This window comes from Panicum virgatum, chromosome 9K (genome assembly GCF_016808335.1).
Source record: "Panicum virgatum strain AP13 chromosome 9K, P.virgatum_v5, whole genome shotgun sequence".
NCBI lineage: Eukaryota > Viridiplantae > Streptophyta > Magnoliopsida > Poales > Poaceae > Panicum > Panicum virgatum.
Genome location: NC_053144.1, coordinates 8,766,934 through 8,781,212, shown reverse-complemented (window position 1 = coordinate 8,781,212; position 14,279 = coordinate 8,766,934). Strand labels below are relative to the sequence as shown.

The 14,279-nt window shown below is 45.2% G+C and overlaps 2 protein-coding genes across 2 annotated transcripts; one reads left to right on the top strand and one right to left on the bottom strand.

The window, feature by feature from the left end:
• The first annotated feature begins 1,026 nt into the window (after nt 1–1,026).
• Nucleotides 1,027–3,398, top strand: LOC120649905. Its single transcript, XM_039926833.1, has 5 exons — nt 1,027–1,314; nt 1,415–1,511; nt 1,707–1,795; nt 2,571–2,682; nt 2,878–3,398. Exons 1-5 carry the CDS (start codon nt 1,177–1,179, stop codon nt 3,066–3,068), a joined length of 627 nt encoding a protein of 208 aa, XP_039782767.1. The 5' UTR covers nt 1,027–1,176; the 3' UTR covers nt 3,069–3,398.
• A 279-nt stretch (nt 3,399–3,677) lies between these two features.
• LOC120649904 (homeobox protein knotted-1-like 7) lies at nt 3,678–8,569 on the bottom strand. Its single transcript, XM_039926832.1, has 5 exons — nt 8,055–8,569; nt 7,789–7,917; nt 7,522–7,666; nt 4,379–4,638; nt 3,678–4,265 (listed from the first exon to the last, which is right to left on the bottom strand). The coding sequence occupies exons 1-5, from the start codon at nt 8,343–8,345 to the stop codon at nt 4,008–4,010; spliced, it is 1,083 nt and encodes a 360-aa protein (XP_039782766.1). The 5' UTR covers nt 8,346–8,569; the 3' UTR covers nt 3,678–4,007.
• Between the last annotated feature and the right edge of the window lie 5,710 nt (nt 8,570–14,279).

Below are 14,279 nucleotides of genomic sequence, written 5' to 3'. Positions count from 1 at the left end.
ACGAGACACCCAAAAATTTTTGGTTTTGGGAACTAAACGCCCCAAATGAAACTACATTTTAGAAAAGGGTCGGCAAATATGCTTTTTTCTACTATACTCTGTTAAAAACCACCCAAGTGTGCGTGCGTACGCGTGTCATTCGTGGAAAAGAAATGTTTAGCTCAGTTTGCATAGCTAGTTTTTCCTTTTGAAAAGAGCATAGCTAGTTTTTCTCTTGGAAGAAAATAGGATAGTTACATTCATGAGCAACGATTTGCTCTACACAAACCAGGATATTAAGCTGCCAAATAGCTGAATATATTTGCATAGCTAGTTAATGTTGGTGTGGGATGCAACGAAACCGTTTGAGAAAATTCTTCATCAGCATTGATGACAGCTCTTGGTGCTATTTCCTCCCTGGCGATATGGATACTTCCTCACACCCATGCACTAGGAGGTATATAGGAAAAGGGTTTGTAATAGATGATCCGAACATTAATTTTCTTAGTGCATGAGATGTAATGAGCTGAGGCTATGTAAAGACATTGCAAAATTGAAGTGGGAACGAAAAAATATTAGAGCTTTCATTTTTTTATTTGTGGGATTTTGAGGTTTAGAGTCTAAGAATTCTTATAATGTTTGACTGAGATGTATGGGCTGGGTTAATCCTTTATTAATAAAAAAGTTAATGTTGGTGCTTTCTATCGATCATAAGATCGCAGCTATAATGCGTAGGTGCTCCAAAAATGTTGCCGATATTTCAATGCTTAGTCTCTACTCCCTATGTTCTTAAATATATTATCTTATTTTAACTAATTAACTTGTTAGGAACGTCAGAATCGTAGGTAGTAGAATTTTCTGCTACTTCATCCGTTCTTTCATTCAGTGTTGCCAGTGTTTATTCACAGTTTTCGTACAGCCAAATTTTGCTTTCCCCCCAGGCCCCCACTAAAAAGACCGCCGTGGAATTTAGTTAGGCCCAGTAAGAGAACCTTCGCGGCCCATCTTGCTCCGATCAAAAGCCCAACACAAGGTAAATCGCTTCCCCGTCTACAGCGGCCCGAAGAACGGCTCTGCAACTGACCCCGTCGGCTCGGCCGTCGCCTGCATCCAACTCCGGCGGCCGCATACGACCAGCCCCGGCGATCCCCCACCGCCTTGCTCCCTCTACTCCCGCCTGAGCTAGGCCTCCTCCTGATGGGGGCATCGGAATCGCTCCTCTCCAGGCAGCAGCCGCGGCCGCAGTGGGCGGACGAGATCACGACGGTGTCCGAGGGCCGGCGCGACGACGCCGACGCCGACCCCCTCGTCCGCCGCATCCGATCCCTCGCCATAGTAATTACGGAGCTCTCTTGTCTCTTTTTTTATTCTGCCTGGGGAATTCCCTTTTAACCCTTTGGGCTCCGGTTGGGATTGTGTTGTTGGGGATTTCTAGGCTCCGCCGCTGTTGAGCTCTCAGTCTGAATCGGAGGCAGAGAGCAGCCTCACCGACATCCTCGTCCGGAAGCCCTCTACCTCTTCTGCTGCCTACGGTGAGTGGTTGCCATTGCTGGTACTCTGGTTGGCTAGTGTATTACTATGCACAGCAGGGGAGATTTGGTGTAGTTCTTGTGTTCGGGAATGTTTAATTGGACACATGTACAGTTTGCCCCTAATAGTTTGCAGCAAACATCTGAAGTTTCCTATTTCTTGCTTGGGCTTATGTGTGTCTCCGTAATGGGCTGTAGGAACTCTGAACCCGAATGTCCTGGCTGAGCTTTTCTCGATGTACCGTGAATGGCAAGAGGAGAATGCCAAAAAAATTAGCCAAAAGCAGGTAGGTGGAATTCCTGAAGGAGAGATTTCTCTTTGTTTGATGCTGTTTAGAATTAACAAAGAAAAACATTTCTCATCGAGGGAAATATTCACTGACAGGAGGCAAATATGTCTGGATTCATGCTAGTTTGTCATTTTTGGTATGATAGTCGTTCGGTTATCAGTTTACAGTTTACTCTGTGCTGAGATAAGGTGCCTTGATTCATATGTTTGCAATTGTTCTGTTTGGTGACATTATCTTGATGTCAAGGTGAATATCCTATATAAATGCCGTGCCAATTACCAAAACCTTATAGTTCTCTCTGTTGCATGAATGCTTGTGCTGTTGTCACAGTACAAACATGGTAGTAGGATCCTGTGTATTAATACAAAACAGGAATTTGTACTCGTATCAAAATAATCGGCAAACAAAAAAAACAGTTGCTGTTTCTGCTAGAGCCCTAGGCATTGCCTTTTGGATTTGGTGCCACAAGTGTTGCAAGAAAATATTATCATATTTTACTTCATGAACAATCAGTACCATTTTTTTGTGTTTCCTTTTCTCACTGTTCTCACTAATAGTGTCCTTAACACTGATCATGTTATTGCCAGTTGTTGTGCCTACAGTTATACCCATTAATTTGATTTCCCCTTTTGGTTCTCTTGTTAAGTATGAAGCAGAAATTAACTGATGAATTAAAGATGCTCTAATCACTAATGTTAATTTGCAAGCCGTACTAGTTGTTTACCAATTGATTACTATGGGTGCATAACTGAAGGAGCCTGGGTTGGTGCAGGAGGAAATAGAAAACAAGATAGAAACAGCTGATGCATTAGCTGTCAAGCTTCTCCAGCGGTTCAATTATTCACTTACCTCCATGAGATCCACCTCCCACAACCTTATTGAAGGTAACAATGCAATGCTTACTTAACTAGGTCTTGTTTGTATATATAAAAAACAGGCATGCATCGCATATGTTGGACAACTGAGAAGACTACTAGAGATGCTAACTTGTTCTGTTATTACTACCTTTTCTGAATGGTTTAGAATATCATGGAGGCATCCTAAATTACCTGCTGACAGTGCTCTGCTCGATATCACAGTTCATCCACTGCAGATCGAAGTTGGTGAATTGAAGGGCAGGCTGACTGAAGTCATAAGCAACTGCGATGCCTTGTGCAAGAGAATCGGTGCGGAAGGACCAGAAAGCCTGCGATCATCTGTTCAAACTTTCACGGCTGATAAAGCAGAGGCAGAAGGTAGTGGTTCACCTGACACAAAACAAGAGTCCTGAATCCAAAAATCTAACTGCTGACAGCGTCAATGGCACTCGAAAAAGCTTTAAATGGTGCTAAGTGGGCCTTGAGGAAATACACTAGTTGCTTGGCTTGTCCATGCATACGTACGTTGCTAGACAGGTCAGGTGTCTGAATTAGAGTCTCTCTTGCTGTAGTGCTTGTCGTTCCATGTCTGTGCATTGGACCGCAGGTGTTTGCGACCAATTTCTGCATCAGAATTCAGAAAAGCATGGGTGGTTTTAGATCCTGTGCCTATGTGTACATGAATCACCGTTCCTTTTTAAGTTTATTTACACGAGACTACGAGTGTAGTCGGTTGCCCGGAATGATGTTTGTGTACGACTCGCTGCAATTTTGCAGTGAGGCTGGAGCAGCGTCTATAGTTTTACGCAAGTTCTCTCAAGAAGAATGCTTTGGCTGAAGCAGTGCTCTCGCATGAACCGCGAGCCCCAGCTACTCGTTGCGAGCAGATGATGGCTAGAGCAAATTAACGGCATCAGCCATCTGGCCATCAGCACCAGCGGCGGCCGATTAGCTAGCAGCGTACACGCCCTGTCGGGCGCATCGGCTCTGAGTTAGTAAACTGAAATCTGGTAGTAGTCCGGTGATCAGGAAATGGATATACTACTATACTATGAGTCAACAGTGACGAGATCACACGAATCGGGCCTTTCCCGTTCGATCTTCACTTACATACTGGTGATGTGCTATCCCCAGATTGTAATTTCTGTTCTTGCTTCATCCAAAACGTAACTTACCATTACCAAGCACGAGCAGTATCCAAATTCCAAGACGCTGCAAACCTGCAAAAGGACTAATGCAGGCGTCCTTTTCTTCTTCATCACTATAGAGTTGTACAGTCCTCGTATTTATAGGCTGAGGCTAATAAGCCATGCCATGTACTCATGTAGGTTGCAGGCACACACGTACCGGGCTCAATTATGCCAGAGGTCATGAGCCCCGTGATCCGGCCGGGCAAAGAACATCGCCGGCGCTGCTGCTCCCACGAGGCGGGCGTCGACGTAGAGCGCGGCGGCGGCGTTCTGCGGGGCCGGGTGGTGGAACCCGTCCATGACCGCGAACTGCATCTCCTCCGACGGCTTCCAGTGCCGCTTCCGCTGGTTGATGAACCAGTTGTTGATCTGCTTCTGCTCCAGCCCCGTCGACTCGGCCAGCGCGATCTTCTCCATCTCCTGCATTCATGCAATGCAACAACAATGGCGCAAGCACCGCCATCACGATCTCCTCATCAACAAACCAACAAAATATGTGGCCCTAGCTAGCTACATATCCATGAATTGCGTACCGAGGGGTACGGCCATCGATAGTGCAGCTCCCACCAGCTGAGCAGCTTCTGCCGGGCCTCCTTGGGGAGCTTGCCCTTCTTCCTCTTCTTGCACAGCTCCTTTCTCAGGTTGCCCAAGAACCCCCTGTATTTCTTGAGGAGACGCCTCTTGAGCTCCTTGTCATCGGAACAAGGGTCAATGCCGAGAGCTTCTTCCGACTCCATACCGCTGCCTTCTTCTTCGTTGTCGTCGGAAAAATCATTTAGTCCAATTTTGTCATCTGATACAGTCAAGTGATGAAGAGACTTTACTGATTAGGACTCACGAAAATCGTCATCGCTGGAGGAAATTTAAAAACACTGGCATTAACAAATCAGTGAGCCAACACAAATACTAAGAACAATGTTACATAAGTATTTTAACGAAGGTTTCGTTTTCCAATAAACAATGCCATACACGATGACCATTACTTCGAAAAGACCTCACAGTTATGGGATTAATAGGTAACGACGTCCCATATAGGCAACTATTACAAACACAGCAAACACGTGGATAGCTTGTGTGATACAGTCACAGTGATAGAGTTGTCGGTTCTTACTTGAACACCACTGTACTCTCTTTACGGTCGATTCCTCTCTAGAATGAAATGCATGTTACAAAAGACTAGTTGATGACACATGTTCAAACATTAAGAAATCTAGGACCCTTTCGTGTAGATCATTAAAGGCAGCAGTAATTCCATAGTAAACTGTTTGACCATGCTTACACTTACAAATTCAACAATCCAACTTCATATATATGTTCTGACACGAGTCAACTACCAAGTGCTGGCTATATATATACAAGTAAAAAAATTAATATTTCAATGTTAATTGGAGATAGCTAAGGATATACACATGGTGTTAATGGGCTAAGGAGAAAAGATATGATACAGTACAAAGTACTCCATCTTGTATGAAAACCATGCACATACTTTTTTTTACAATATGTTGGACATATATAAAAGTTTATACTCTACATCCTAATATGACCATCAATTCACACTAAAAGTTTTGATAATATTCATTTTTAACACTATGTATATGGAACACCCTTATTTTAGGAATCCCATCCAATTATGTAAATTACAAATAAACTTAAAAATTAAACATTAACTTCATAGGAATTGGAGCTAATTAAGATCACACCTAGTGAATTGTGTGAGTCTATTAGTACTTTGTGAATGCATCATAGAGTTTATGCAAAAAAAAAAAGGCTAGGAAGAACATCTTATTGTAGGAGCATGTTTTCTCAAGTTTAGATTATTATACTTTTGTACACCTAACAAAATTTTGGCTCGCCATTTGTTAAAATTCTAATACCCAGGAATGTAAGTTAAGTCCATACTTAAAACAGTGGCACAAGTGTTTTAGTTGAGCCCTAAAACTTATATGGGATAATAAAAAAATAGAATTAGTACATTATTATAAGTTTAGACTTGTGAGAATTCTTGGCATATATATGCATTTAAATATACTAACTTTCTTGTTAATGATATGATTTTAAAAGATACACACAAGAGGCCCCAGCAATGGAGCCTAAATTGTCCTATGCCAAAGTTCACGTTTTTTTAGGAAATACCAAAGCTCATGTCATGTTACATAAATCGATGGATCAAATAACTCAAATAAGTTATTTACATTATTATAAAACACAATTAATCTATGGCCATGTCACTAAGCCTCATGATTACTATTCATGTTAGTGCTTCCATTCAAAAGTATTATGCAGCTAATCTCTTAGTAAATTTTGTATTTTTGAACAGCGTAAGTATCGATGGCCACACACTTATTTGCGAAACTTTAATGAAGAACATTATATTTCCAAAAGATATACACAATATTATTTTGGAGAAAAACTGGTATGCTCGCGCATCATGTTGCTATTCTAGTCCAAAGATATACACAATAGTATTTTTTTTGTAGACATATCATTTTAGTCCAAACGGACATTAGATGGAACTTGTCAAGTAATGTGTAGAAAAATCATTTTAGTTTTTTTGACTAGTAAATAACCACATATATATATTGTCAAATGTATCTCGGTAGGGTGTTATTGGTTTCACTAATTTTCCTATATGACATATAGCTCATCAAATTAGATGATTCCATGCTAGTTAGTAAAGATACAAATCCAAAAGTAGCATGGGCTGGAGCAGTTTGAATTTTTAAAGAGGGAAACACAGTTGCTTGGACACTCCATGCAAAAGTAGCACTACTGCCCCTAGACCTGCAGCCTACCAAAGTAACAAATCCAAGCATAAGATTTTGCCCCAAAGGGCAGTCAGCTTCTTCACATTTATAATCAGTAAGACTGTCCAGGAAATGGAGGAGTAAATCTACTGTTTGACACTGTAGATGCACTGTTTGGCACTGTAGACAGAGAAGGCGTGGGAAACGAGGCAAGAGCAAATTTGCTCTTGCTCTTGCCATTGTGGACAGCCTAAAGCAGAACCTTACAGTCATCAAGAACAGTATATGAGACCAGACAGGTGAGCAAGACTATACATAGCCCATAGCTAGCATGTAGCCAAGTGATGGTCTGTTCATCACTTTGCTACTACGCTACCAAGTACACCCAGGTAAACAAGGTATTGTCACATAGACCTAGGCAATGCATTCACACATAATACTGATCGGTCAGGGAGAACTGTGACTTGAGAAATGCATTACTTAAGCTTATACCGCTTTGTTTGCAATATTAAAAAGAAAAATTGTGCTAGCTTCACAAGAACAAACAATCTGATTATCTGCGTGCTCCTTTGGTGGCTTTCAATTTTCTGATCTGAGGTGATGAGGTAATTAATATGGACTTAATCGATAGATTCAGACAGTTACAAAGGAGAGCTGAAGATCAATTATATATATTACCAGCTGAGATATCATCTTCTTTATAATATGAAAAATAAAAGAAAATACTAGCTTAGCTGCTTAGCTAGGCTTTGTCATCACAAGAAAAAACAATCTGATAAATGATAACCCATGCTATCCATTAATCCATATATATCCGCTACTGCGGTGACATTTTTTTTCTTCTGAGATGACGAGGTAATGAAGGCGGACTGATCGCTGATTGAGAGTAGATTTTGACAGTTATACAAAGGGGCAAGGTGAAGGCCAGTTACCTGCTGAGATAAGAGCTCCGAGGGGTGGCCCGCTGCTAGTAATGGAGTTGAGCTGCGACTCCACCGTCGTCAGGAACTCCTTGGCCTCCCGCAGCGGCCGGCTCAGCTCCTCCTTCCACGCCACAAGCAGCTCGCAGTAAGAATCCTGATCACAGTGACACAGTATACAAACAAACGCTCATGTACCCAGAGATCAAATTAACCGAATAATTAACACTTCTTCATGACCCCCTTGGCCATGTGAAGATTGTTGATTGGGTACTCCACCATGAACTGGTCGAGCTCCGGGTCCGGCCCTGTGCGCGCGCCGTCGCCGGCGGCGGCTGCGCGCTGCCACGCCTCGCGCTCCCGCGCCGCTGCCGCGATCTCCTCGGCCGCCTCCGGCGGGCAGCCGACCTAAGCAAGCCGAACACATGCGACAGGAATGAACACAAATACACAAAGACCAGCCACATGCATCTGCGCTTGATTGCGATCACGTGCGCGTGCGCGTGAGGTGTGATCGATCGGTGGTCGCGCGCGCGCGTACGTGCCTTGTGGCAGTCCAAGAAGGCGGCGAGGAGGCCGTGGTAGCGAGGGTGGGAGACGATCTTGGCCTTGACGGGGTCCAGATCACCACCGCGGACGCCATGGCCACTGCCGCTAGACTCGTGCAGTATCGCCGGCGCAACCACCTGAGCTCGAGCTCCACCGCCGGAAGCTGAGCTCGGGACGGTGAAGACTTGCACGGAGACTTTAGAAGAGGACGGAAACGGAGACCCCGGCGTCGGCCTTGCAGCACCCGCCGGGTGGCCACGGCCCCCAAGATCCGTGAGATCCTCCATCAACAGCTAGGTTTCGCCGAGGGAGGAGAGGGAAGAAGAAGAGAATAGCTGGCTAGGGCTAAGCATGGAGATTTGTTTGCTTCAGCCTAGAGATCTTTTGCAGTACAGTAGTAAAGGAGGAATTTGGGGATAAATAAAATAAAAGGAGCGTGGGAACAGGAACAGTGGAGACGGAAAAGAACAGGAGAGGGCACTATGGCTGTGCTCGGAGTTGAGTGGCTGGGGCACAGAGATGCGCATAGAGCAAGCGTAGAGTAGGGGGGTGATAGGAAAAGAAAGGAGAGGCGAGGTCTGGTGGCCGTCATGTCCGACGTCAAATCAGGAAAAAAGAAAAACCGATGCGAGACGAGCTTCACGGCGAGTGTTTGGCGAAATGCGCTGGCTTACGCGTGCTGTCGCGTCGAGCAGTGTACACACGGGTGTGATTCCTGTGTTTATTATTTTTTTTTGAAACGAATTGCTGTGTTTATTTTGGACGTAAGAAGGTCTGCGTGGCACTTCAAAATGATTTCTGCACGGATTTTCCAGTCACCCCTGGCCAGAACGCTGGGCTGCTGCCATTGTTCGCGAGACGAGAAAGGTTGTAGAAACGGCTCGGAGATTTTCTTTTTCTGGAGTCTCTGGACCAAATATATACCGAAAACCTATTCATCAGATCAGAAAAGGTAAAGCGAGAAGACTCTCCGTATATAATGTTTTGCACATAAAAGCGGGATCGAGAAAACGAACCATGACCACGTGAAAAACAAACATTACGTTGTCTTTTAGTTTTAGCTATCTAAGACTATATATACATAATCAAGTAATCAAAATCCATACTAGTTTGTCTCCAAAAATCAACACCTTTTGATCCCAAAACCAAAGCGATCGTCTAAATCTTTGCTAGATGATGGTCATCACGAATCGACCATTTCTTGAGTCCTTCACATAATACTAGTTGTGCATATCGTTTTCCAGTTGTGTTAACATAAACAGCAAACACTAAACAAACGGTCACCTACCATTTAGCTTTTTATTCGGACTAAACCATCAATTAAAATGGTTAAATAATTATTAATAGAATAAACAGCTGATTAAACGTACGCAGCTAGCCACTGTGTAGTGTTTACACCTTGTGTAAATTGACTAAACGGCTGTGTAGAAGAACAATCATTTTCAGTCCGCACGAATTTTCGTCGAGGTTGTAAAGATCTAGAGCTTTAACATGGAATAATTTGACCACCGGTACCAATTGTCATCAGGGCCCTTGACAAGTGGCTCACTGGCTCATGTGGCCGTGAAAACAAATCTGTGATGTAATCGTTTGTATTTGAGCCGTGTTTGGTTGCAAAAACCAAAATTCAAAAAAAAAATCCGGCACCTGCATGGAGACTTAAATCTAGACGAAATAAAAAACGCATTGCGACTGCTGTCTGTAAATGGCGAGACGAATCTAATGAACCTAATTAGACTGTAATTAGATGTTAAATTGCTACAGTAATGCTACAGTAAATAACATCTAATGACGGATTAATTAGCCTCGTTAGATTCGCCTCGCAATTTACAGACGAGTTATGTAATTATTTTTGTGATTAGTCTATGTTTAGTACTTCAAATATAGAAAGATACTTTTCAAAAAATTTACAACGCGCAACCAAACGGGCCATTGGTTAACCTGTTCTACGTTTACGTTTGTTTGATCGCATGCATATCTAGAGAGTGTCTTATCAGAATCTATGATCGAATCGCGCTCATGACGTGCTTAGCCCACCTGCAATCTCTCGGCCCCTGTGCACGGGACAGCGTCAACATCCCAGAAGACACAGCTACATCTTTTTGGAAAGACGACAGCTATATACCTCATGCGACCTGATGTTGATGCAGGATCAAACATAATCCATGTGATGGACGAGGATGGTATGTAACTAACCACCAGACTACCAGAGATGCTCAACAAACTCAACCCACACTCACACCCAGGTGCGTCACCTGGACGTATCGAAATGAAATGCCCTCTTCTTTCATGGTTCCCCTCGGTCAGCGACAGAGGAAGACGTTTAGACCAAGGCACTTTTTTAAAAACAATAAGGAGCACTTGGAGTCATGTAAGAATTTTAGATGTCCACACTGACCGAACTCAACACAGACGAAACTACCTGAATAGTCTCGAAACGTACCATACTAAGACACTCACATCTCCACACGCGCACCACGCACGCATGCCCACCTCGGCACCCAGTGCGACACTAGCGTTGCGCGATCACAGGAATCACAGCACATTATTGGCCTCGAACGAGGTTTTTCACTTGTTCAATTGCCAAAATTAAGCTATTTTCTCGATACCTTTATTGAATAAGCATTTTATTTCGATCGAGGACTACTTGTTTGCAAGTTGAAGCCAAATATAGCGATCGAGGAGATGTACCAACAAGTTCCTGCAGTTGCCGCGAGCACGCAGCACCAGCACATCAGAGAAATTCAGAGCAACGGCGATGCGGTGGGCTACTCCTGCTAATGGGGCGGGGTTTGACGGGTTTTTTTGGGTGGGTTTTAATACGGGTACTATTGGATGGGTGGAAACGGGTGACACTATGAAGCGGGTTGGGGCGGGTTGGGTTGACGACACAGACGGGTTGGGACGCTATGGTAGTAGATCGGCGCGTAAGCCGCATATCATCTTCCGTCGTGACTTCGGGTTGGGGCGGGTTGGGGCATTGGGCCGACGGGGTGGGTCGGAGCGGGTGGTAGTTAAGACTCTTGAAATATGGGTAGGGGCGGATTTGGGGCGGGTTCAACTCCATTAGCAGGCGTATGGTGGGCTTGGTGGTTGCAAGAAAAGAAGGGCCCTTGTTTGGCGGCCCGTGCGGCAAGGCAGGAATGACCGACGTGAAAGGCAGTCACGAGGCCGAGGGCTGGCGCGCGGGCCCAGCCGGGACACCGGGCCCGGCTGACAGATAGGACGGATCAGCAGAAGCCAGCGCCAACCCCGCGGGCTCTGTCGTTGGGCCCCGCCGGAAGAAGGACAGCTCGAGTTTGAGCCCACGTGATGACCTCTGGTGGTCGGGCTCGATCCGCCTCTCGACAGCAAACGACTAGTGCTGGCCTGGCCTGCTGGGGGCTCTGGCGCCAGTCGATCAGGCTGCGCCACGCAGCTCTGTTGCGTCACTGATCTGTGGGTCCACGGGATCAAGGGCCTTCCGGGCCATGGGCCCTGCCCCACCCCCCTGGCGAAAAGGCAGAAGGCGCTGCTTGGCCCGTTGCAGGTAAAGGAGATGCTGCCGTCCTCTTCCATTTTGGGGGATTCCTCTCCTCCATTCACCTTCTGTCACTCTCTGTTCTACATCTAGCCAACAATATTTTTCTCTCACACCAAACCAGCATCAGCCAGTCATTAGTATTTTTTCTCACAACAAATCAGCACCAGCCACCGGCCACAGCTAGCCGAACACAACATGGATGTACCCGGTGGCAGCCAGCCAGTAAGAGAATGGCAAACTTCGACATGGTTTTATGAGAACCCTGATGATCATCAAACATTACTATGCTCTCCTGATCTGTTCTGACAAGAGTGATCATCATGGATGGCCGAGTACATCCACAGTGCGATGGATGCCGGCATATGTCAATCCACAGATTTATTAGGACTAGACACACCGTTTTTGTTGGGTTCAATCGCTTAAGGGCTAGCCTCCTCCAAGGCCCCAACTTGTGGTTGATGATCTACTAGTTGGTAATGCAATACACAGACCACCTTCTCTGCTTTTATTTTTTTTGCGAGAAAAGGATGCACCATATATTAAAAGGAAAAAACCAGCACAGTACATCCAAATCTTACAGCAAGGACCCAGAAGATTAAAGAAATTACAACCCAGTCCAAACTGAAACTACTGACCGTCTTCCTCCTCTCGCCAGAACGCCGGTGCTTCTCCGCTCGCAGGACGCAACGAGACGGCGACCATCCACCAACAGATCCCCGTATCGAAAACCAGACACCAATCATAGATAAGCTGCAGCACATCCTCCGTAACCACACATCAGCCGTCATGATCCTCGACCTGAACCCTCCGCTCGTCTCCACTTGCCCAGCCGAAACGAAGCGCAGCAGCAAGCAAAGAAAAGCAACGAGCAAACCAACAAACGAGGAAGAAAGAGGGGTGACTCCTATACAAGGACTCACGGACCCAACGCCACCGTCGGAGCACACGACAACAAAGAAGAGAGAAGCCCAGAGTACCTTATTCCACAAACGTGGCGTCGTCTCCCTCATCCAAGCGCCGCCGGGAAACACAGACCACAAGTAGGCACCAGCCGAGGAGAAGAAGAGGCAGACAAGACCGCCGTCTTCAACACCGCCGCCGGAGACGCCGCCCAAGAAAACACCACCCTCCGCCAGCTCGAAGGCCGTCGGAAGCAAAAGATGCCGCCATGGATCGGACCTCGCCACCTCCACCCGGAACGAACGGAGGCAGTGACGCACAACCCACCAGCAACCCTAGCTACCTAGTCCTACCCTAAAACTAGAAGCTAAACCTACGTCGGCCGCCGATCCGCCCGATTCCCCTGCCGTACTACCGCCGGAGCAGCCTCCGGCGAGGGGAATCCGGCGGATCGACGCCGGATTTGGCTTCGCCCCTCTTTCGCCTTCTCGGGAACTGTTGGGGAGAAGGGGAAAGAAAGAGAGCAGTCGACTCTCTGCTTTTCTTTAACATGGAAACTTTATTTCCTTTTGAAATACCTAGCTTCCAGTACGACTTAGTGAAAACTGAATTCCAGTATGCTTGATTTTGAAGTATAAATCGATCTTCTATATTTCAATTCAGATTTTGAATATACTTGGATGCTAAAGTTTTTTTTTTTTCCAGAAACTACAATCCTCAAATTTTTATGTATTCAGAAGGTTCCCTATTCAGAATGGCTCTGAACTTGAAGACTTGAAGTATACTTATTCACGTTTAGCGCATAACTATTGATGGTTCACAGGAAATGATCGCTTGCGCTCCACCCCCAGAAATGGCAGTAAAACTTTGGGATATACAGAAATCAAATTACTAAGACACGTATAGAGAATTTTTTAATAAGGTCAAATCAATTGACCAGACTAATCTCATGGGCGTGCTCTCGTGATTTGAGAAAGGCACCATCTCATAGATAATCGGTACCATCACGAACTTCCAAGAAACTGTAAAGCTCGTATTATTGTGATGCAAGAAATCACCGGCAAACCTCAAAGATAAATATTGAAGCATAGCTCTTTCTCATACTCAGAGTCTCAGATGCACTAGGCTTGCTGTTTTTTCATTCAATACATTTTGTACCACGGACGCAGCGGACTGAGCGATAGCTCAGTTGGTGAGCGCTCCTTGATTTTGTGGTGCTCTTCGGTAATCTTTCCTTGCCTCCTTCAAAGACCACTCGGAGTAGGGATGTAAATGGTATGGATATTTTCTGATCGTATTCGAATCGGATCTGGTCTGAAAAGATTTTTATCCGTCTGTAGCCGATTCCGAGTATTCAATATCTGTAACCGATCCGTATCCAAATACTAAAAAGTTGTATTTTTATAATATCGATGTCTATTACAATCTTATCTGGTAAAAACTAACACTATCCATATTCGACTTTGTATTCAAACAAAAATATAAAACCAAATACGATATCTGCAATATCCTTCCGTATCCGATCCCTTTACCTCACTGGCTCCGAGGAAAAAGAAAACACTAGCGATCCAATAGTAACTACCGGCCTGGCCTGGACAGTCCAGTCGCCCCGACCCTGACAGTTTGGCAATACTTGTTGGGGCCTGCTAAATCTAGGCCCAGCCCGCTCTGCGTGGACGAGGTGGCCAACACACAGACACAGTAACGGGCTCGTACATTCCACAGCCCATAGAGAGACAACGGGTTAAATCAGTTTGGATCCGTGCCCCAACATGGCGACGCGCAGCAGGTCGCCTTC